General features: G+C 38.4%; 1 protein-coding gene across 2 annotated transcripts; it reads left to right on the top strand.

Annotated features, from left to right (window-relative positions):
* Nucleotides 1–628: 628 nt before the first annotated feature.
* On the top strand, nucleotides 629–22,944 carry RNASET2 (ribonuclease T2). Of its 2 annotated transcripts, none has more exons than XM_015621951.2 (10): nucleotides 629–698; nucleotides 5,030–5,134; nucleotides 7,674–7,740; nucleotides 13,376–13,431; nucleotides 14,448–14,505; nucleotides 15,339–15,409; nucleotides 17,714–17,827; nucleotides 20,049–20,094; nucleotides 20,310–20,384; nucleotides 22,594–22,944. In XM_015621951.2, exons 2-10 carry the CDS (start codon nucleotides 5,046–5,048, stop codon nucleotides 22,771–22,773), a joined length of 756 nt encoding a protein of 251 aa, XP_015477437.1. In that variant the 5' UTR covers nucleotides 629–698; nucleotides 5,030–5,045; the 3' UTR covers nucleotides 22,774–22,944. The 2 variants fall into 2 exon arrangements, with proteins under 2 accessions (XP_015477437.1, XP_015477438.1); XM_015621952.3 differs by lacking the exon at nucleotides 629–698 and adding an exon at nucleotides 730–971.
* The last annotated feature ends 1,648 nt before the right edge of the window (nucleotides 22,945–24,592 follow it).

Here is a 24,592-nt window from a genome sequence, read left to right as displayed (position 1 = left end):
TAGTAATTAATAATCACACTTTGTATTTATGACTCATACATCGGCAGAGAAAGAGGGGTCAGAATATGTTTCATATGAATGTGTCCCAGATACCACTGAGAAAATACTGAACCAAGTCCTGACTCATCGCTTGGGGCTCCTTCCTCAGAAACTTCCTACTGCTTCCAAACAGGAGCTGTTACCATTTCAGACTTCTCTATTTGGAGAAGCACGCCACGGACGCCTATGTCAGCTCAGTAGTCTCCTACTTAGAGTCCCCATCGCACTCTGGAAGACCTCTATGCCGCGCAAATACTCAGTACGAAACCAACATAACTAAGTCCTTGAATATGCTAAAAAGAACTAAAACATCAGGACGAGCCAAACCATCCACATAAATTACTTCCTCCGCAGCGCGCCGCAACCAGGCGCTCCTTTCTTGCCCGCGCTCACAAGGGCCTGCTCCCGCGGTGCCCGGCTGGCCGCGGGGATACTCCAGGGATGCTCCAGGGATGCTCCGGGAGGCAGCGGGGCCGCAGCCCCCCGGGTCTGTGCGTCCCCAGCAGCCGGCAGTGGCCGGGCAGGCCTCCGACAGCCCCCGTGCTGAGCGGCGGTGCCGGCCCGGCCGCCCGCCCTCCGAGGCGGGGCCGCGCTGGGGCCCGGGAGCGGGGCGGGCACGGGGCAGCTCCTGCGGGCAGCGCCGGGGCGGCGGGAGGAAGGTAACGCGGGCCGGGGGGTACGTGCAGCGTGCCGAGGTGTGGTGAGGTCTGAACCCGAGGCCGCGGAGGTCGGATTTGAGAGTGTCCCTGCTCCGGCCTCCCTCGGCTCTCTCTTCCCGACCCCTGCCCGCCCCGGGGCTGCGCTCCCGCGGTGGCAGCCGGGCAGGAGGGAGCTGCGGTGCGGTCCGGCCCGCCCGAGGTGTTTCTGAGTAGGCTTTTCTGCCTGGGAGAGTGACTCTGTGCCAGAGATCCTCAGCTGCGCCAACTGCAAAGGTGGGACTTGCAGGCCTGGGACGGACTCTGTTAGCTTCCCTTCTTACGCTTTAAATTCCATACGTAGCAAATCGAAAGACAGCCGAGTAAATGGCAGCGTTTCCCAGAGGGGGAAACACTCTTAATAGTTTTTCGGGTTTTTTTACACTTTACATCAGCTTTGGCATCCTCCTTTCGCCTGGAGGCCTCCCGCTTCCGGATGCTTGGGTGAATCGCGTTCTCTAGTTCGTGCAGACGCCTCTGTAATGATTGTTTATCTGGAGAAAAGGCTTTCTGCTGCCGGAGTTCCGTCCGTGCTAGAGCAGAGCCGTGTGTTGGCTGCCGTGCGAGGAGAGCGAGCTGCCGCCGTGCTCGGCGCTTCCCAGGGGGCCGGCGGGGCTGAGCGCAGCCCCTGCTCCCGCCGGGCTCACCCCGGCACCGCTCAGCCTCGGCGGAGAGAGGGGTGCTGCTGAAATCCTGCCGTGGCGGTGGGAGTGAGTAGTGCCTCTAAAAAGGCTTCAGAGAGCTTTTTGCAGTTACTCGGGCCAGCACTATGCATGGCTTGCTGGGAATGGACAGTGGAGGTAAAAGCTGCCGGATCTAAGAGCGTTGTCATAATTTAAATTAATGCTTCTGGCATAGTGTTGTGACTTGGCTTGTCTAACTCGTTGTGACAGCTACAGTGCATGCTGACTTGTTTGGGATGCTACCAAAGCCTTGGGTGTTTATTTTTCTGCTTTAGATGCCAGGCTAACTGTCCTAAATCTTATCTTTGGACACTGTTGCAAACATTTAGCTGCGTGCATGCTATGTCATAACCATGGGTATCTCTTGCTGATCCTTGAGTGCTGTTCTGCAGCATCTTCTCTTCTGATTTTACATGCTGAACTAAAGCGTAGAACAGGAAATTTTATATTAATGAGGGGTTTGCTAGTCAAGCTAATTGTTAAAAGCAAAACAAAAAGAAAATAAAGGAGTAAAGTAAGAGGTGACTAACTGCTAGTGTCCAAAAGAAGCATGTGCTACATCAGCAGTCCCTTCCAGATGGTATATTAGAATTCAAACTATAATGAATGTATTAAGAGAAGATTTTCTCTTCCTCATTTATTACAGGTTTATTACAAGCTCTCCTTAGTCTTTGATAAGCCTGGGCAGATAATTTTGAAAGCAGCATGGAACAATGCTAACATAACTGAAAGTGACCTTGCCCTGACCAGGTTACTAACACACACACACACACAAATACACACGTGTTTAACATTCCTTTTCTCTATATAATAAACCAAGAGTCATTCCAAAGCTGTTTGTGCCCTTTGAAATTTTATCCATAATGAAAATGAGTGGATAGCCTAGTTTCAAGTAATAATTTTATGTATGTGTGCAGGTTTCATCATTTTGCAGTTTTAAGTTTTCTGTTATGAAATCTTTTGGAATATCATGACTTTTTTTTTTTTTTGTAACTAGCTTTCGTAGTGGGAAATCCTTGTTTCTTATTAGAGAAGAGTTGCTGTAATATTTACTAAACCTGTTCTTTCTTCTATTTGTGAAATTAGTAATCTAGTGTAAATTTAGTAAGCAGAAGCAATTGTTATTAAAAATTTATGTGCTTTATACATCTTAGTTGTTAACACTGTTTTCATTTGGATGCATGTATTTCCTCAAATGTGCATCAAAGGTGCCTTTAAGGTGAGATTGATGCACTTTTCACCCACCACCATCAATGTCACAGACAAATAAAAGGTCAGCTTGAATAAATCAGTCTGTCATGATAGTGGTGTGGTAGCTGCAAGGTTGTCTTCTGAGCTAAATCCTTAGAGTTTATGTATTGTTTGTCAGTGGGAAAAAGTGAAAGTTACAGATTGAGGGCTCTCAAACCTGTTCACTGTCTTTGTTGCCTTATGTTCTTGTTCCAGGGTTCAGAACAAAATGCAGAATAAATCAACACCTCTGCTGCTCTGATAGCAGCATTTTTTGAAGCCCTCTCTGTCCCTGGTCATTACTTGATCAAAGATAAGAGTCCAGTGAGAAAGGAGATAATTGCTTTTTTTTTCAACTTAGTCACTAGAAAAAAAAAATCTTCTTTCTGCCTACCAGCTTACATCAAAAGAAATTCTATAATGCTTGCTGAGTTATTTTCCTTTCATAATCGACTTCTTTAAGGTGTTTCTTCCACACCTTTGTAAAATGCAGCTTTTCTTTGGTGAGGTGTGATGTTACTATGTTTTAAATAGTACTTCCTGCTTTTTATAGGTAGGGCAGAATTTTCCATGAATCTTACACTCCTTACATCTCTCAGTGTTTTATCTTGGGTAGATAAGTTCTCATGCAGAAAAGTTGTCTTGCTTGGTTGGTTTTCAGTTGAAAAGAATAGAAGATGAAGTCATTAAGCAAGTCTGTAAGGCAGAATCTCACATCACTAATTCCTGTTGTTCAAATGATGAGACTAGAGATCACTTAAGGTGCAGAGCTCTTGGGGAAATTTGCTATCCAGCAGCTAATTACTTATTTGTGACTCTTAATACTCTGTATTACTATATAAATTTCTTTAATACAGCACATATGTCTTGCTTTAGCTAGCTTTTGCTAAAGATCCTGCATTAGTTTTAGTTCTACAGTTCTACATTATTGTTTGCTTTTTATACAAGTAGCACTCTCCAAATGATTTTTTAAAATGACTATTTTTTTCTTCTTTTACCTGGTGAGTGAAATTCCTTCTGATGTTTTTTGAAGAAACTAGATCAGGTAATCAACAGTTGGAAACTAATATTTATCTTTTTGTATCTTCTGTTAGGCCAAGTACCTTGGTAATGTGTGTGTTACAAATTAGAGAGGCATTAATGTGTGAAATAGAAGAATGTCTTAGAAGTGTTAGCTTCCTCACAATTTAGCAAGACCTTATGATAAATTTAGCTGGTTATTGTTGTTGCCTAAGCCCCTCCAAAGTTTGGAAATCCCCACACATTTTGCAAGCAGGGAGGCTCCCTAAATTGTACTTCAGCTCTGGCACAGCGTTTACAGAACTGTGGGGTCCAGAGCCATGTAACAACTGTGGGAAAATGGGTTCTTCTTTGTAATGAGCTGTGAATATGAATTACACTGAGTTTTCTCAGTGTAATGGCTGAATCAGTCTTCACTGGTGTCAAAACAGGCTTTACTTGACTGTTGTAAGGATGAATTATAAAAAACCTTCACAGAATTAAAGAATACGACTTGTATAGTGAGCGATCTTAGAAAGGTCACCTCGGTTACATGCAGTGTCTTGTGGTGTAGGGTTGTCATTTTAAGAAAGTTGGGAAGTAGGCTTGGTGAGGCTTTAATAACTTGAATGTAAATATGTTCACATACATCCCTTTCTAGAAGGTAGCATTTGAAATGCTGTGAAATGGCTGGTAGATTGGGGAGACAGTTGAGATTTTTGACCTGTGCCAAGTGAAAGTCCTGTTTGTGAAGGTTGATTTGTATATTTTTTCCCCTGACTTTTAAGGTCCATGAAGTATTAGGCAAATTGTGTGTGATTTCATAGAGGCTATCTCAGGTTTATCACAGGAACAGAAACTCATGTGGTTTTAGCAGCATTTTTTTAAAGTATTAGTTTAGTCGTCAACTGGCATTTAGACAGAATTTCATCTTTGGACATCATACTTGGCTTCCTGTGAGTTTCTAATATCAGCCTTGGCCAATCTAGCATGAATATTTAATATTAAGTTCAAAGTTTTTTTAATGAATCCCTTTTGCATTTGAGCTGACTACAAGTAGAGTCTTCAATTACATAAAATATAGTTGGGTAGAAGATTTATGGATTTCTGTTAATTGGAAGGTGGCTCTGTTGCAACCATGTACATGTAAAGAAAAAATAGGAAATGGTGATCTCATCCTTGATGGCATTAGTCTATGAAAATTACCATGCAAGCTGGGGAATTAGGCACAGCCCTAAAAGAGATCCTCATTTTACCCATGGTTGTAAAACTAATCTAGAGTTACCATTAGCCGTTATTTCTGACATAGTAGTGGGTTTTTTCATTTTAACTTTAAGTGTGTTGGATAGGTAACAGATTTCTTCTTTCAACACCTTTTTACAGCTATTTGGGTAACAAAATGAAACCTGCAGAGCTGCACTATTGGATTCTGGTTTGGTTTTCCATGGCACTATGTTGTTGGTGTACTTCAGATGCATTTACTCAAAGGTAAGATGTGCTTTAAAATGAAACATCTGACAACCCATTTGTAACTGCAGATGAGAATGGTTTAACTTCTAATGTAAATTTGTTATTATGTACGATTTTTGATGTGTTATTCTTCCCTTAGGTGATTTATAATAAGGCATCTATATTAACTACAGGAGCAAGGATCATGCCTGAGGAAACCTTTACATGTGTCAGCATGAAGAAAGAGAGGAAACTTAAATTCAATTTGTTACACTTAAATCTTTTCTAATTTTGCTGTAGATTAATCATTTAGAGTTGTAATATGGCAATGACAAAATCTGAAAATTATTTTGAAATTTATAGCAAAAAATCTGGAGTCATCTCTGTGGCATGAGATGCATTAACAGTTGCATTGTTTACTTTTTTATTTATCTTTTCTTCTTCCTTGCTATTTTCTCCGTTCTGACAATATAAAATTCTTTTTCATACGACATCTCAACTGAGGCTGTATCAGATTTCTTCACCACCTTTTGGTGGTTGTTGCACCTTGGCAATATCTGAGCTTCAGTACCAATGGGCAATGGGAGAAACCACACCCCAAATCACACCCTTCTGTGGTCAAAGCCGAAATTCCTCTTGCATTATATGAGCAAACTTTATTTATTTAAACTTTACTGCTTCCTTTCAGTGCTTTGGCAAGAGAATGGTTAGGAGTGCTCAGTTCAGTGCTGAACTTCTTTCAGTGTTTACCTTGCAGCTGGTGGGTAGCTTAGACCCTGTGCTGATGTTTCTTCAATCCCCAGGATTTAGGCTCTGCCTTGGCTATCTTGGCAAAGAGTCAGCTCTAGAGGCATTCCTGAGCTGCACAGAGCAGGATAACTCAGGTCCAGAGAAGGGGCAGTACCTCTGAAGCTGCATAGGTATTGAAAATGGCTTTCCTTGGATTCCAGTTCTGGGCTTAACTCACTCTGTGTTTTCTGACCTATCCTTAGCCAAAAAGTGTGTTCTAGGGGAACTTTATTTGGCATGACTGACATTGCAGAAGTTCAGCTGCTGTTTCAAATACAGATGAAAGATTTAACGGAAAGTCTAAAGAAAGATCATTTCTAAGCAAGGACTTTCTAAAACCAAGGAAATTAACTGCTTTGTAATATAGAGTAATTCCTCTATTCAGGTTTCTACAGCAACAGTAAAGATCCCTATAAAAGTGTTTATAGTTTTTATTGTGGCTATGCCTGGTCAGGTCCAGAGCTATTCTCCTAAATTATATAGAAAACCATGAATACATCTAAATGCTTAAGAGAAAATGCAGCCATTGCAAACTAGAAAACCTAGAGGAAATAACTGATGTGTGAGATAACACAGAAGCATCCCTAGGCTGTCTTGAGGTTGAGAAGAATTAGCTTTGTCTTTTATTCCTTTTTTCCCTCCCTTTTTCTTTTGGTAATATATTCTCTAGAAAGAACTAATGACTGACAAGTGGCTATTAGCTTCCAGAGAATCACAATTTATTTTGACAGTTCTGCAGGTAATGTTGTCAGTTTAAATAATTTACAATTCTACTTATTTTTCCCATTTGCTGTACTATTTAATTACTTTGTCTGGTTGCTTAATAACTAAATATATATGCAGTAGTGTCTGATGCAACAGGTTTTTTTATTTACTTCTACTTTAACCAGAGTAGATATGCTCCAAACTGTTGGAAAAGGCCTCTATAAAAATGATGTGACACAGGCTTCGAACACTTGTTGAACAAATTTTTGAGGGTTTTTTTTCCCCTCTGCATATGAGTAAGATAGTACTGATTGGTCTGTGAGTTATAAATCTCTTATTCTTAGAGGCTTAGAAACAGGCATGTTCTTGTAAAATATGGAATACCTCTTAAATTCTTCCATAGGTAACCTTAAGACTTTGTTATAGTTTGATCACTTTTTAAATGTTTAAAAGCTACTTCACTTTTAATAAGCATTTAAAAATGTACTGTTTGAATTAAATGCCTATAAACTTAGAAAGTCAGAATTTTTGAGATTTGTAATTTGTACTTTACTTTTTATTCTGAATTTTTTTTTTTAATCAAAAAGTTTGTGGAGACTTGCAAGATCCAGTTGCATGTCCTGCAGTGTAAACTACATAGTTTGTGAATAATTGTAGTCTTTCTTTTTTAGAAGAAAGTTTTTTACAGTTCCGAGAAGGTTGTATGCTTTTTTTTTTTTTTCTCAGATAATGTGCTTATCAAGAAGAATTAGAAAATTCTTAACATATTAAATAAAGACACCTATTTTAAAAAAAATAATTTTAAAAGCATGCCAATAAGTACTCTGTAAATATAAAACAGAACAATGTGTTTTTTCCATACTTAAGAAATGGAAAGCATATGGAGAGGGTGCCAAAAGGAGAATTTGTTTAACAATCAACATATTAGCAGGTTGCCAAAAGGAGAATTTGTTTAACAATCAAGATATTGGCAGGTTTCGTAATATGTTGTTTCTTTCCTAAGTGTTAGTTTGGAGTGTTTGCCTGAAGGTGTTCCTCTTTTTAAAATGCTTGAAGAAAAATAAATTTGTCTGTCTCTCTCCAGTGACATCCACTTTCATCCCTGGAAAAAGCTGTATTTTGCTCATCATTGGCCAGTGACTGTATGTAAGGTAAGAGTTTTGTGTTTCTCTTTTATCCTAAAAAAGGTAGCATTGGATATTTATTTGTGAAAACAGATTGAATAAAACCCATGAAATATTTAATCTTGGTTATGCCTTTATACAGGCTTTTCCTGATCCTGATGGAAGCTTTGCTACTTCCCCTGCAATGCAGAGCAGCAGGAAAGACTGTGGTGTGTTACAGATAGAGTCATCAGTATAGAATGTACTGTACCGTAAGCTTGTTACAGAATTTGTGACATCTTATTAGTGATAACTTAATCCTAGACTTTCATCAGACTCTGTAGGAAGACTTGCCTGCCTTGTTTGACTGATGACAGATCAGTATTTGAACTAATTGCTGCACAGTAAGTTTTTTAGCTTTGTAATATTTGCTCCAGTATTTCTGTGATTTCATCAAATAGTGATTCAGTCAGGCAAGAGAGCTATAAAGGTGTTGTGGCAGGTGTCTCTGAGTATTTCTGCATTTTTTGCTGTGTCTGAGGGGTAAGAACCCAAAACGAACCCAACCTTTCAACATAACATATGTCAAAGCACAGCTAAGAGGGGTACTATTGCTATTAAATATCTACTACCATCTGATAAGTAGAACACTTTTCCTATACTGGAAGTACTCAAAGGTCCCTTCCCATACAGTTAAGTTAAAAATATGATCAGATTTATTGATACAAGGTTGAAGAACCTTGTGGATAATAAAGTAGCTTCAGGTTCAGCCAAATATCTCTGCCATGAGAAAGATTTCTTAGGATTTTTTTACAACATTAGAATCTTATTTTTTGTGTTTTAGGTACTTTTTTATTTCTTATTCCTGTTTCTGGAAATAGATAGAAAAGCAGTAGCAACAAAAGTCATGTGCTGCCTAAATATCTGAGGAAAAGTAGATGTACTTTACTTAAAAGTGGAGGACTATATCAATAACAAAAGTCAGATATGTGTGACTAACTGAGACCAAGGACCAAAATCACTGTTCTATTTTTTGTTTGTTTGCCTGTTTTTGAGCAGAAATAAGGAAAGATTTGATGCAATATGTCTGATTTTCTGTTGATTAAACATCACTGTTAATGACTTGAAGCAGAGATGTTGGTGTTGAAGAGTTTGTAGTGCCTAGCATGAGTCAGTATTCAGAGTCAGTAGCAGTGCAAACCCTTGCTTACATGACTGAGATGAGAACAATTGGAAAAAAAATATAAAATGAAACAACGCAAAATTAATAAAACAAACCCCTTAGCAACCAGTTTTCCCACTTTGTATTTATGCCGGTTACTCCTCTGAATTCCAGGGTAGTGCAGTTTTTAAATTGACAGATAGTTTACATAACCTTCTAGTGAAGTTGTAGTGAATAATAGAAGGTATTGAAAATGTAAGCATTCTTGTACTTTGTTAATTTCTTGTGATATTCTGTAGTAAGAGGTGGACAGAAGCATTCAAAGAAGTACAGAAAAAGGGATATTAAAATCATATTAAGTGACTTTTTCTCCTAGTTTCCCATCATTGTGCCATATGAAGGAACAAGATATCAACTCTACTCCTAAAACATCCTTCTTGTTTTAGATAAGAGTAGTTCCTAAATTCAGGAATTAGTTTAAGTGTTTTTAAGTAGGTAGATTCTTCTGTATGTTTGGTGTATTTATATATAACTGGTGTTTTTCAGGGTGTAAATGTTTTTAATGTTACTATTCAGTTTAAAATTGTTGACATGATATTGAAAGGAAAAATCTGTGGAAGAAACAGCACAAGTCATTATATCAATTATGACAAAAAGCTGTGAGATGCTTTTTTTTCTGAAAGTACTTCTTAGTTTGTGCCTCCTATCTAAAGGAATCTGATAATAGACTCTTTCATACATAGTGTGTTCTTGAGGTGTGTGGATGAGCTGCATATTAACTCCTACCTGTTTTGCAAATCTGTACTTGAAACGTTTTTTAGGCTTTTGAAGGCCTGAAAGGCCTTCTTTAAACTTTAGAGGGCACAGATCAGCATGCCAGAAATTTGACAATACGTCTCTCCCAGCTCTTCCTGGGCTTTAAAAAGTAAGTATTCAGCTGGTGCCTTTTAATACTGAGTGTGATCAGCACAATTAAGTGTTTTGTAGTCATACCTTTCAAACTAGCCCATTAAAATACAGTGGTATCATAGAAGTAGTGATAACCTCAGGACCTAATTACTGAGTACTACAGTGAAAAGGGTGAAGGAGGAAGAGAGATTTTCTTCCTTGTAATGTGATTAGAAATTCCAGTACCATATAATTGACCTAAGGTGACTGTGTCTTATGCAAAGATATCTAAGCTAAATTCACAGACCTCAAGTGACTATGAATTTCATGTTCCCTTAAAAAATTGTGCCTGTGGCTAATTCACACCACGCTTTTCAGTAACAAATCAGTGACTTAAGAGCAGCTTAAGGCCAAGAAAAGGAACTTTCCAACTCCCCTTTTATGGAGTTGTGAAATAGCTTTTATTGCAGAACTTAAAAAGAGAACTATCATCTCAGCTTTTGCATCCTAGAGATTGCAAAAAGGTAAAATTTTCTGTGTGGTTGGTTTTGTGTTTGTATGTGTGAAATGTGGAAGATCCAGTGCAAGTTTGTAAGTTATTTAGTTCCTTCTCTGTTAGGAAGGGGAAGGACAACAAAGAAAGGGTACCCACTGTCATCTGCCTTTTATTGCACATATGTTCTGAGGAAGGAAAGAGTCAAAAAAAGGACAGTAGAATAGAGTAATGAACAGAACAGTCTGAATTCAAGTTTGAATGTTGGGTTAAGCAACAGATGATTTGTTTTTTAAAAAAAATATTTTTTCATATGAGCTAAAAAATTTTCTTAAGTTCAGGCTTTGACAATAATTTTATAGCAGAGGCTTAAATGAAGAATAGAAACACTGTTTTTCCTTCTTTTTTTTTTTTGTAAAAATAGAAGTAGTCACATAATAGAAAAAGAATTAAAGTGACTAAAGTGAGGGCAATACACTATTGTGATCTAGCATGAGATCAAAAGCTTCCTTAGATATATTTCTTTGCATTTTAAGCCAGGTGTGTCAAAGTCATTTCAGCTCTTGCCATACACTGTTCTGGAACAAAAGAAATGCTTTTCCCAATGTCCATGTAATTCATAAGATAACTCTTAATCTATGTCTACAACTTCTACAAGTTTTCTGAGAAAAAGGTTTGGTTTAGGTGGTTTTGTGGATCTTTATATGAAAGGTTTTAGACTAACAGCTCCTGTTAGAGAGGTGTTCAATAAGTATAAAATTTGTTTTATTTGCCACCCAATTTTTTTCAGCAACCCTATAAATTTGGTTCATTTATTCATTTGTTTTACCCCAGGGTGTGGGGAGAAGGAGGAAGGGGAGTAAATGCATGCTATATGAGGAGAAGTTGAAGAGGTGAATTCTCTCCACAGTTTGAAAAGCAAGAATTTTTCTTAGCAGTTGCCACATTTCATTACAAAGTAACTTATAATTTATCTTAATTAAAGAGATGGCCTACTTAAGCAAGGTGGTTGGAAAGGAGAACAGGATTAAATATTTCACTTCCCAGAAGCTGATTTTTCATTTCAGTTTGGTGTATCTGTATGTGATCCAGTAGCACAACTCTCACATTTACCTGCTGCTGTACCAAGGGATCTGTAACTTGGGCAGCTCAACAGGTAACACTTCTGTGACACGTTGATGGTATTTCACTTTTTGGCATTTCAGAGGTGATAAAAAGCTTCCATACTTCTGGCACATGCTGTTTATGCAATGACTTGCTGTTACAAATAGGCTAATCCCTCTGCTGTAGCGTTCCCTCCTAGCATGATGCGTGCTCTAGAGCCTCACCAGCACCTTGCTCAGTTTTACAGTGTATGGTTCCTTTGGATTGGTTTGATTATCAGATTGCTTTAAAACAGGAGAAAACAGTGCTTCTTTTTCAAATTTATCTAGGTATATAAGGCTTGAAAATAAATGTTTGTACCTCTGTTTCAAGTCTGTGCTTGCCTGAGGTTGAATTAATCCTCCAGCAATCAGTCTGTGATGAACAGGAAGGCTGACAAGAAGTGGGTTTGCCCAAGCAAACAGGGGTACCCAGCTTTGCAGACCAACATTTACATTTTTTATGATACTGCTTTAAAATGAACATTGTAAAGAAACTAAGGCAAGAATGAAAAAGGAGACTGAATGAAACTGGCCAAAGCATGCAGAGTGTGAGTTAATGTGTTGTAGGTTGCATTGACCTTGCAGTTCTGTCAGCACACGGGGTAACACCAAGAATCTGATGAAACAGGTAGAAGAAACTGCTAGGAAGGTTAGTACCATGGTTTCAGATCTAAAATGCTCTGGGTGTTCCATTAGCACATCTGAGACCTGCAGTTATATATTGAATAAGGAGCACAATTACACTTTTTCTGTTCCCACCTCAGTTGAGCAAGCTGTTGACCATTAATTTGCTGTACTTTGGGCTAGATAGCCAATCCCCTCCAGTTCCACAGAGCTTGTGTCATGACAGGAACAATATTGTTTAGGCATTTGCAGTGTGTGTTTGTTCAAAATACTCCTTTCAGGGAAAAAAGCTGTTTCTGGGTGTAATTGCTTGTATTGTTGGTGGTAAAAGAGGAGAGGAAGGAAATGGACAAAGGACAAGAAAGTCTCGCAGAGCTTGCAGGTTTGCTGCCACTGGCCTGTGGCATGTGGAAGGCAATTAGTGAGATTACAGGCTTGTGCCTGCTCTTCTCTACACTCTGCTCTTGCTCTGGCATCACATAAAAGACATTGTGGCATAATTAAGACAGAATGCAGAGCCAAAAAGGAAAGCTATTATTATGGGAAAGGAACGTCTGGGGAGGTTGTTAGTTAGTGGCAAAAAGTGTTTATTTGAAAGAGCTCTAATTGCTAAGAAGAATAACCAGGGAAAATACAGTAATGGTATTCTGTGATGTGTGACATGGATTTTTTTAGTTTGTTTTTTTTCAGGGATGTGTCTGCTCTAAACGGTAATTAAAGTGTAGGCTATTTCTCCTGTATTATCAACAGTTTTTATTGGAGGCTCTATTTTTCTGTTTTTGTAGAAAGGTATTTAGTCTTTCTTTTTTTCTCCATTCCCTTGTCCCTCAAGTCAAAATCCTTACAGCGTAAGTCCATTTTACTTAGAATAAGCAATATATTTAATCTCTTTTTTGTATTTTTCACTTTTAATACAGTGTAAAAAAAACAAGCCCTGAATGCTTAAAGAAGGTTTTGTGCTTGTCCAGTATTATAGTTTATTTTGCATGTTTTTATTTTAATGGCTCTGCACTCCTTGAAAAGATGTGGTAATGAGAAAATTAGAGAGCTGCCACCTGGAATATTATAAGTGCTGATAAAGCTCTGTTTGTGTGGATCAGGCTACTTCCTGTTACATCAGAACATGTCCTTTAATCTTCTCTTTATGCTCTGTTCAGATTTCACTGATCTGCTTCAAAATTTTAATGCCAGTGGGTCCCTAAGTGGTATAAATAATCCATGACAGCTTCAAGTAACTGGAGTTCACCAGTTCCTGATTTGGCAAGTTAGCATGTCACAGTAGAACTTTGGGCCATCCCTGAATTAATTTTGCCTTTAAACCTTTACTTCTGGATACATGCAGCAAATAATCTGTGTTTTTGTTCCCTACAGATGAATGCTAATGATTGTCATGACCCGCCAAAGTATTGGACAATCCATGGATTGTGGTATGATCACAGAGTGTTTTTATTTCAGCCTGGAAAGGAAAAATCAATTTTTAAAGTAAATCAGGATGTTTAGTGATTTGGTTTTATTGGATGGGAGTTTGTTTCTTTGGGGTGTTTTTTAGTTTGTTCTGTTGGGTATTTTTGTGGGGTTTTTTGTTGATTTTTTTTTAATTTTTTTGAGATCTTAATCTGTCCTTATGATTCCTTGAAAAAAAATTAAAACCCTATGGTTTGACATAAAACTGAAATACAGTTCTGTATCTCATGACTCGTTGAAATTCTCTGGCCTCACACAAATTTTATTTATACATCTCTTCATAAGATCAGAAATCATCTCAAGCACAAAGGGAACTTGTTTCCCTTCTTTTTTTTGTCTTTCTGAGTAAAAAGAATTTGTTAATATCTCATGACTGCTTGTGGCTTTGAGTATCTTATCTTCAGACAAATATTGCAAAAATATAGGAAAAACTAATTTGCTTCAAAGGAATCAACTCACTGGAATTGATGTCGGTGGCAGCAATTCAAAACTTTTCTGGACAAATACAGGTTAAAATCAGTACAGGAGTTTAAGCCATGCCTCCTGGAAAAGTGAGCAGCATTATGTATTGATTCTCTGAGAGTGTCTTGGTGATAATTGCAGAAACATCAGATGGGGCAGCAATTTAGGATGTCACTGCCATTAGTGACACCAGTGACATCATGTGCAAGACCCTCCCAAGTCATTGGCACACCCAAATGACTTTTACAAAGAATGAAAGGGACCAAAGGGCTAAACAAAGGAATCATGACAAAATCTTTTGGCCATCTTTTTGAATCTTCATGAGAAATCTTTTGGCCGTAATCAATGTCTTGAAGGTTTTACTTCTAAACCACTGGAGGTTCTGATGGCTTACTTGCATTTTAAAGTAAAATCTCCAGCTATAATCCTGCATATTTAAAATTCAGGCCAATGATATGTTAGTTCCCAGTAGTGAGTTAGGAGACATCTTTTTTTCAATTTTATTTTTCTTCCCTAGGCCTGACAGAGCTGAAGACTGTAATAGGACATGGCATTTCAATGTCACCGAGATCAAGGTATTTAAAACAAAAACAGACATATCAGGCAGAGCTAAGTGCAATTACTTTTGCACATCCTATATGAAAAATATGCAGTTTATAATATCACTCAGTGTTTACTGAGAGGTATGTTTTTTTAAGGACTCTAGGAATTCTTTGAGTGCTTCTGGTACTGTTTGAAGTTGCCATCCTTGTGATCATTAGCAGCTGCACCTATTTGATTATATGAACATGCCATGAACTGAAATGTGAACATGAGTTTTGCTCATTCAGCCACATCCTCCTTACTAAATCTAAAGGTCCAGCACCACGTTGGTGATGGATCTGCAGTGGCAAAAGGAAAAAGACTCAGTCACTTGGTGCTCTCTTCGCATTTTCTACTGCAAAATCAGAACAAAGAAATTATGAGTTCAGAGTACTGTTTCCTGTGTGTTTTCTCCTAGGCCATTAGTCCTTTTTTGTTCTTTTTCTACTTAAAAGAACTGTGATGTATTTAATTCAACAAAATTAATTTATGTGTTATAAACAGGGATAAAAGACTTGAGCCAACAAATGTGAAACCACTGCATGATTGAAAAACTTGTGCAGGGGCAGTTGAAGGAAAGTCTTAATTTTAGGCAGTATCAGTATTAGTATGTTCAGATATTTAGGTAGGTGTACCTGTTAATTCCAACAACAGCATTTTCAGAATATGGAGGAAAAAGACCTTTTATTTTTCTTCAACTAAATGTTTCAGTCATGGACATTGAAAGATGAGGCTTCAGTTGTAAAAAATGTATCAATATATGTAGATTGTATAATAAATATTGTTTCAGTGCTGTAGGTGCATTTATTAATTGTGATGTTTTTAGGATCTTATGTCAGACATGAGACACTACTGGCCTGATGTGCTTCATTCATCTCTGAATCGCACACAGTTCTGGTGAGTATTAAAAAGCCCTGAAAAGGATTTTGGATATTATTTTATAAAATTCCATCTGAGTAGCTCTTCAGGTGAGATGTTGTGCATGAGAAGAAGTGTCCAGGAGGCCACTGAAGCAGTGTGTCTTGCCAGTCTCATTTACAGTATAGATCTATTCTCTTGTAAAATACAGCTGTTGAAGAGAGGGCTGTAGCAGAAGTTTTAGAGAAATGAAACTTGGTGAGAGAATTTTGTTTGTCCCCAGGGAGGACAAACACCTGTTGTTGACACATTAAATCCGAGTAGCAGTAGCTGCCCTGGGGTGTCACAGCTAGCTGCAAGAGCAGCTTCCAGATCTCTTTCCCTAGCTAGTTTCACTGTGTTACTGGTCTTGAGAGTGCTTTCCTTTTGGGTTTCCTCATAGAAGAGGAAATAGAAAAATAGAATGCACTGTGTCATGGCAGCCACTTCTCTTTTCAGTAAAGTTACTGACAGCAGTTCTGTCCTACCACCAAGCTTGTGGGTGCACGAGGTGCAGAAGCTTCACAAGCACTGGCAGCTGTTTTTACTATCTTTTCTTTTGTTCTTTGGTGTGGCTGTGCTGCAAAATAAAGTAACACTGTGAAGAGTGTAATCTTAAAGTCTGGATAAATATTTTGTGGAGACTAAAGTCTCTGTCCATTCTGGAAGCTCACAGGACTGATTAAAACACTTGGGCCTGGTGCATTCTTGGCTTGCTGCAGATGATGGTGCACAGGTACTGTCAGTGCAGACTGCACCAAACCACTCCATGGGAACAGTAATCAGCTTCTTGAATGCCAACAGATCTTTGGCATTTCTATTTCTACCTTCTTTTTAGAAAGAGGAGGACACTTGAATACAAGTACTACTGAAATTCTTCAAAAGACAAGCACTTCACCATTGGTTTTACACACATGCATGTATACATTCTCTGAATTAAAATTGTTGTCCTACATGCAAAGCCTTGCCTCCAGCTTGCTGCTGTTTCAGTAGCCCTTTGGATCTGACTATTATCTGCTTCTGATCTAGCCTAACTATATCTCTTGCTAAGTTTACCCCTAAAAGAGCTTCTGGTTACTTTAAAACTGTGGTGTCTTTTCCCATTAGTAGTTTAAAATCCCTTGTGGAGAAATCTGCCCATGGAAACTCGTCTCTTCCAGACAATAAACAATTCATTTGACATGCAGTTGTGTTGAATGTTACAGATGAGAACTCTCTACAAGGCTAAATTTGGGAAGATACAGTGAAAATCTTACAGTAAAGCATCTTCTCCCCTGCCTCAAATCTCCTGACACCACAGTTGCTTTATTAATTATCTGTTGAGAAGTAGTGCACTATTTCTCTAGATCCAAACAGAATTTAAGATGTTTTAATTCTTTAAGAAAAATCTGAAGTTTTCAATATGAACAGACAACTCCAAGGTAGGCTTTCAAGTGAGTACTAGTTGTCCTTCTTCTCTCTTTTTGATGATGTACTTAAGGCATCATAAGGTCACAGGATGCTGTGGTGAGGGCAGAAGTTTGTGATTAGATAATCTTTTTGTATATCTACTGAACTGATACCAAATAGTACAAGTAGATCATGAAAATTTGAAAATAATTTTAAAAAAAGACAGGCAGTGTCGATAAAGACTATACTGCTTAATCTTCCAATGGACTTCAGAATTGATAAATTGATAATTGATTGATTTTTGTCTTTTTCCCAGTTTTTGTCCTGTTTGAGTTTGTGTGCTGTACATTGCAAGAATTTCTGTTGCTCTCTATTCCTTGCCCTTAGGAGAATGGATAGTGGACTAGAAGCAAGACTTGAGAGAAGGCCTGTGAAAATTCTGCCACAGGCCAGAATAAAAACTGATCCTAAAATCTTAGCAGCTTGTGCAATTATACTGTTTCAACCAAAAATAAGGCTTAATCCTTTGAGTTCAGAAAAAAAATTAGTGCTTTCAAAGTCTGTTCAACACAAAAGGTTCCACTAAAACTTATAAAAAGCTTAGGGATAGTAATTTTCTAGACAAATACTTTACATTCTGACCTCCAAACATCTTTGTATAAATACACTGAGAGGGCATTGTATCATAAGAGCATGATACATATTTACTTAATGAAAATATAGATGTTGCTGTTATTGAAATGGTGGGAGTGATCTTGCTTGGGTTTACTTTTTACATGTGTGATAAATTTGAATGCAGTGTTCTACTCCACATGTGTAGCCTTTTGGATACTTGATTAAAGTACAATGACTAGCTTGTACAGCACATGTGCAAATAATGTATTCTAAAATTTGCATTTTGCTTTTCTCCTGTAGGAAACACGAGTGGGACAAACATGGCACTTGTGCAGCCACACTTGAGATCCTTAATTCTCAGAAGAAGTACTTTGGTAAAGCCTTAGAACTCTACCAGCATGTTGATCTCAATGGGTACGTAAATGAACTTGATGAACTCTGGCTTTTATTTCAAACAGTTCCTAAAAGTTTCAATTCAAGCCTCAAATGAAAGTCTAAAAATCTGATGGTAGAGAGGAAATGAGAATTAGCAGAAATTATTTTTAGTACTGAAGTTCAGAGGAAGAGTTGTTACCCTGAGAAGCAGTCTCTGGTCACTTCAGTCAGATAAGCCAGCAGCATCCTTAGCAGCGTTGTTCTACACTGTGTGAGCCACTACATTTTTGAGAAGCTTTACAGGCTGTATCTTGATACCAAAAGCTATGGTACCTGTAAAGTTCTAAATCAAGTAACAAATCCCCCCTAAACTTCTGAGTCATGCTGAGCCCCAAACACTTGTTTTTAAGACAGTGCTTTGCTCAGGGGAAAGGACAAGCTGCAGGCAAAATCATGCAGGATGTCCTGGGAAAAGGCTGAGAGGCAGCAGCAAAAGAGGAGGTTATGAAGGCTTCAGTTGCTGCAGGCAGTCCTATGCTGGACTTTCTGTCAACCCCCATGTGGGACTTTTGCTTTGTCCTAGGGGCTGATTTCTCCTTACGGTCCCAAAGCTCTGGGCATTCCAGATTCAAAGTCTTGATGAGACTCTTGTGCCTTGTCCAAGTGCTGTATTCATGTGTTCTGGCTGCAAGTGAATGCCAGAAGGTTACAGTCCTTTCCTGATCAGTGCTTGGTATGAGTGAGAGGATGTTTGACTTCAATTTATTGACCATAAGAGGACAGTATCTGAGAGAGGAAATAGTTTCATACAAAGAAACATACCTTAAAAAAACTCAAAGCAACCCCCAAAAACTTAACCCCAAAGAAACCCCAAACCAGCTCATTCTGTTCATGCTCTGCCAGTATCCTGGCCAAGCAGTCTCCTAGACAAAGTCTCATTTATTTTGTATATGCACAAAGGAAATACATCTTCTCTCCCACCTCAGGTTTGTAGATGTCTTTTAAAACTGTAGCAGATTTTTCTATACACATTGTTTGAGCATGACATATGTAATGTTAAAATTAACGATGTCTAAGTCAATTGCCTAAGTGGCTGTGATGGTGTGACTAAAATGTTTACAGATGGCACAGTGACCGATGATGTGACTCTGTATCAGCATGTGCAGCACTGCAAAAGAATAGAGATTGAAGCATGTTGAAATTAATTGCTCAAAGCTTATTAGCTATTGTGAAAATTAGTATAATTAATTTTATCTTTACTGAAGAGTAAAAAGATTGAAAATGTTCTCATAGTATATAATTTCTCCTTGAATGAGAAAAAAATGTCAGTGATTAAAAAAATTGTTTCCAAAAAGTAAATTATTAAAAAGAGGACATCATGCAGCCTTCTGTAAGAATTAACAGAACATCATCTATTCTATTTGCCTCCTTATATGCAGTGTAAAATGACAAGTAAAAACAGCTTGTCCTTTAGTCAGCTGGGTAAAATCTTCCTTGTGCAAAAACTGACCTTGGAAGGGAATTAGCTTTTATGAATTATATCCTGCAAGGTACTGACCATTCCCACTTCTTACAGAAGAAGCTGGGACTCACAGACTCATTTTATGTTAGGTCCTGAGTCTTGCCAGCTTGGAAATGTGGACTCCTCTCAGGAGTGAGCCTAAAGGAGGAGGTACACAGGCTGCAGGTTCTTTAGCACTATCTCATTTCTCTTATGTGACCAACTTTTCCTCTGCAAAAACATATTTATTGGAACAGTGTCTGCCCTGACAGCAACACTGATCCTGATTGACACGATGTATCCCTCTCCCAGTGTGCTGTGTGTCTCCCAGTACAGGAAGCCCATCCTGTGGTTGTATTTGAGGGTGCCTGGAACACGCTCACAAGTCTTCCTCTGCAGTGGCAGGAGCACAGGGGGATGGCTCAAGGCAGGAGAAAGGAAGCAATTAAACTGCATGTCCTATCTGGCACTGAACAAAGCACTCTGAAGCTCTCTTTCCCCTAGCTGTGTATGAGGACTGAACTATCCTAGTTTCTCAGATTAAGGTGTGGGAAAGAGTTCTTCCTGACTGCCAAATTAGATGGGACATGTCCTTTCAGAAAATGGCCTTTCCTAGGCTGGCAAAGAATGAAAGACAAGTTGCCCTTGTTCCCATTACTGTAATGCTTGAAAGGTTCTTAAGATTTCTGTTTTACCTAATGATTATGAAGGCATGTTTTCATACAGGAAACCTGGAAAAATGTTTTATCTTTGTTTCAGTTGTCTCTTGAAAGCTGGGATAAAGCCGAGCAGTTCATATTACAAGGTAAGAGGCAATCTTTTATAAAACAAAATCATATGCATGGACTTCTTTTTCAGTAGGAGTCAGCTAATTTCTGGAGGACAAATGATCTTTTAAAAATTTTATAGTTCTTTAAGGTTGTGCTTTTTATATAGATTTTTGAGAGCTTCACCAGTGTAGTAGCTGTTGGAAAGTGTGCTTGTGACTTATTAATCTCTATAAGCTGTTTAATTTTTCAGATGACTGCTATAAAGGAAGCTCTTAGAAGATTTTATGGTGTAACACCAAAGATCCAATGCCTTCCTCCAGAAGAGGTAAAAACTCCCCTAATTTTCCAAAATGGAAAAAAAACCAAAAACCCAAACAAAAAATAACTTCCTTTTTTTAAGAAGAATTTTTTAATCAAAAGTACAGCAAAAATAGAGTGAAAAATCTTTGGTATGGTGAAACTTAGGTCTAAGTGTTCTTTGTGTATACAGCTGTTTGCATATAGGTGTTGTTTGATTCTTGGAATTGGGCTTTAGAGGTCTCTTTGTCTTAAAAGATTTACACCTGCATCTTTTGTATGAATCCTGTATCCATCCTACCAGAGGCGTTGCTGTAGCTGAGCACTTTACACCATGCCTGCTAAAGCTTAATTGCTGCATGGCAGATTACTAAAACCAGTAAGAGTGAGCTGAATGGAGCCAGTGACTGTCAGTCTTGGTGAGGGTGCTGCTGTCAGCAGCAGCAATCCCTCCACTGGGCATGGCTCTTGTGTTCTGCATGAAGTTACTCAGTGAACAGATTCCTTCTGAAATAAAGCAGCTCAGAAGCTTGTCTCTGAGATTGTTCCAGAAAGTCCATATCTAAAGAGGTACAGAAAGGCATTTTAAGCTTCACTGTAGTCTTTCCTTTTGAGCCAATCATGTCTCAAAATTCCATGTCTTTTTACTTTTCCTTGCCGTTGATTGTGCTGTGCATCATAATGCAGTAGAGAAGGTGGTACACAGAGACAGTGCTCTGTAAAGTACAGGTCACCATATCTGAACCAAAAGTGCCTCTGAAGGAACAAAATAAGTCTTCTGGACAACTACACGCTTAGGTTGTAGAGCTCTTCCCTTTTTTTCAACTAGGTTACTCTTTCAGAAAAATAATGAAAAAACAAAACCCACAAGGTTAGCTTTCACTCTTATAAGTGGTTCCTTCTTATCTCAGCTTGTGAAAGGTGATTTACTGCAGAACTCTTGGCGGAGTTACTGCCCATACACAGGCAACAATTTATGAAAACTTGCTGAGATACAGTTGCTGCTGGAGTGTGTTGTCAGCTCTTGCTTTAGTAATGCTCTGAGGTTTTTGTACTCATATGTTTTTTAACAAGAAAAAAATCTATAGGTTACAATATTTTTAATATGGGTTTATAAGTTACTTTAAGGAACTTAAAGGAATATTAGTTGAATGTGGGTTGTACACTCACCCACTTTTTGACATTAAAGTAGTACAGAGCTAACACAAGCCCCAGTTTCAAGCTCTGTGCGCTGTAGTTCTGCCATTGCTTTTAGGATACTTGGGATACTGCTTCAATTACATGAAAGTAGTGTACAGCTTGGGTCTCCTGTACTTAACAGCTGAAGGTATTGAGTAATAGAAATGAAAAAGTACATCTCAGTTATTTGAAGATAGGCCTTTTTCAGAGTTCTAGACTTGTCAATGCCTGCTGTGCATGATGGAGGTACTTTGATGTTTGGAATGGATTAGACACACTCTCTGTTCTGACGTTTCTTGAAAAAAAACCCAACAAAATAAGCAAACCCCCTAACAACACAAATTCCAAATAAACAAAAAAATCCTCACCACAGTTACTTTTGTCTTGTATGTATCTTTTTGTACTGCTTAATTGTTCCAAAACCATTTTTTCCCACATTTTGTTAGACCTGAGTATTTGGGGAGATTTTTCTGTAATCTTTTTGCCACATGAAAGGCCTCCATGCCTGCCTGCTTTATTCATGGTCGGTGGTTTTCCTCCTAGCCTGTCCTGTAGTCCAAAAATGATGCTTCTGCTCCTTCTGATAGCTTGGTTCTGTATTTTTTTCTGTAAAAGCTGTTACAAAATTTAGTTTGTGTTTTAATGGATGAAGAATTTTTTTTGCCTCAGTTCCTGTCCTACTATGAAGAGTTGGTGAAAAGTATCTTTCTGGTCACATGTACCCTTCAATATTCACAGAGTTCAGCCAGAGCTCATCATTGGGGTTGAACAGCTTCTGTGGCCTCTGCGGATGAGTGAAGGCCAGGACGATGTGTCACAGCATTTTATAACGAGGCTTACTAGTTAGACAAGTCTCAGATTGGTTCTGAGTAACAGTATTTACTATAAGCTGTTCAGAGTGGATGCCTCTTGTACTTCACATTTTTCATCTGGTAAATACGCAAATAATCACTACTGTGTTCTACAGAACAGTGTAGCTGTTCTACAGGGCAATGTAGCTGAATCACTGATTTATGTTCTCCTTCTCATGAGGCTGATCTTACCCTTCATCTTTCTAGGGTGAAAAAGCACAAACAATTGGCCAGATTGAATTCTGCTTCACCAAAGAACTGCAACTGGTAAACTGCACAGTGCCAGAGGATGAATCCACTCACTTGAAGCTTGGAACTTCAGAGTTGTCGGTCTGCCATGATGATCTCCCAACCTATTACCCTTCAGAGGTCCAAGATCACAAATGAAGCCATAAGAGTTTGAAAAACTGTTCAAACAGCAACAAAACCCAAATTCATGTAATATTACAAGCCCCTGTCCATATCATGGGCCTACAGTGAAGATTTCTGCTGGAAAACACAATTCTTTTGCTATTAAAGGAGAATGGTCCACATGATGGGATCAGCATTTGATCTAAAGTTTGGTCTGGATTTTTTGGCTTGCTTATGGTTTGAATCAATGTTCAGAAGTGAATGGTGACTTCTCAGTGTGACATGCAGCTAAGTCTGCCACTTCAGCTGCTTTTTGGTTTTTACCAGTGAGTCAGGGAAATTAAATAATTCTTTGTATTGAAAGGCTGATCATCTCTCTAAGATAAGGTGACAAGTTCTTGAGAGGGAAATGCTGTAAACAGAAGGAGCTCTTGAGACCTGTCTGGAGGTTCATTCCCAGATGCAATAGCCACTGCCTTGCATAATTGCTCTCCAGAAGTGCAGAACAGAGATCATGTCCTTTGAGGTGTTGAACGTTATCTCACTCAGGGATCACAATGGACCAAACAAAACTTTTGCATAACTTCTTAGTGACGTAAAAACATTCTCCAAGTTTGGGTTCTTATACCTAGAACATCTCAGGGAGACTGTATTTGTAGCCTTACCTATTTGATTATTTTTGTGGCAGTAGCTCCATACAGTCTTGAGGAACAATCAATGCTAGAACTTACACGTTAGTATAGAAGAATATTAGGCTCTAGAAATAGGTTGTTAATAATTTTTAGTTGTATTTGAACATTCAGCATTACTACTTGTGAGTGTCTGCACTTTTATATAAAAACAAGATTGTAATGTAATCACTGTGTTCCAAGAAACAGCTTTTTATAGATGAAGCAATAAATACTGCAGGATTTTTGGTAAAAAGTACAGATGTTGGCAATAGTGCATCTCTACCCCATAGTGATGAGTAACATGCCACGAAGGTGGATGCTTCCAGAGGGAACCAGATTTTGATGACATCTTCCCCACAGTGCTGTGTTGATTTAGGTGTCTCAAACTGTGTTTCAAAGAAAGACAATTATGGCTCAAGGAACCATCTGTTTGTTAGAGTAACGTTACTGTGAAAACATGAAATGCAGTATTAGAAACAAATTTGTTATTTTGAGTTAGAAACCATTTACCCTCATTTTTGACTGTCCCTATTTCTCTACCACCTACCTTCTCTACCTATTCTCTTTCATTTAATGTTCTGTTACCTTTGTATTCCAGAATGTGTGAGTTTTTAGGCCTTTCTTGAAACTCAGATATTTATTCATTTTAACAGCCAAGGAACTATTATGGTCTGACAAACGAGTGATTGTTGGGTTTGCCTGTTTTTCTGCAATTGCTTTAATTCCTCAGTCCTGTTTCTCAGTCAAAGGTAAAGCTGACTCTTGCCAAAAGGAGTCAGCAGATACACATATGAGTTGCAAATGACCAAACTCTGCAGCAGAGTAGATAGTATGGATTCCATGCATTTTTCAGCCTCATTTTCAAATGCAAGAAATGCGAAGGAGCTGATAAGTCTTAAAAGTCTTTGAGGAAAGAATAACATAATCCAAAATGAGTGAGGCAGACAAACATGCTGAGTAAAAATTTACATGAGTAAAAATTGATTGAGAAAAAGCTTGGTTAAAACAACCTCACATACTCTTAAGTCCCATTTAAAGGGACATACCTGAAGTACTGTGTTTGCTTTAAAAAACCCATACCCATGTACTTTTTATTACAGATTAAATATTTAGCTTCTCTATGGTGAACTTTTCAGTAGTAGCAATAGAACACTATGACAGCTGTTGCTTGGGTTTTGGCAAAC

This window comes from Parus major, chromosome 3 (genome assembly GCF_001522545.3).
Source record: "Parus major isolate Abel chromosome 3, Parus_major1.1, whole genome shotgun sequence".
In the NCBI taxonomy this organism is placed as follows: Eukaryota; Metazoa; Chordata; class Aves; order Passeriformes; family Paridae; genus Parus; species Parus major.
The sequence above is the reverse complement of the archived record's forward strand: the minus strand, read 5'-3'. Positions and strand labels throughout refer to the sequence as shown.

Coding starts and splice junctions, on each gene's coding strand:
- RNASET2 (XM_015621951.2), top strand. CDS start 5,046: ATGAAACCTGCAGAGCTGCACTATTGGATTCTGGTTTGGTTTTCCATG. Junction 7,741..13,375: donor GGCCAGTGACTGTATGTAAG/GTAAGAGTTTTG, acceptor TGTTCCCTACAG/ATGAATGCTAATGATTGTCA. Junction 20,095..20,309: donor CGAGCAGTTCATATTACAAG/GTAAGAGGCAAT, acceptor TTAATTTTTCAG/ATGACTGCTATAAAGGAAGC.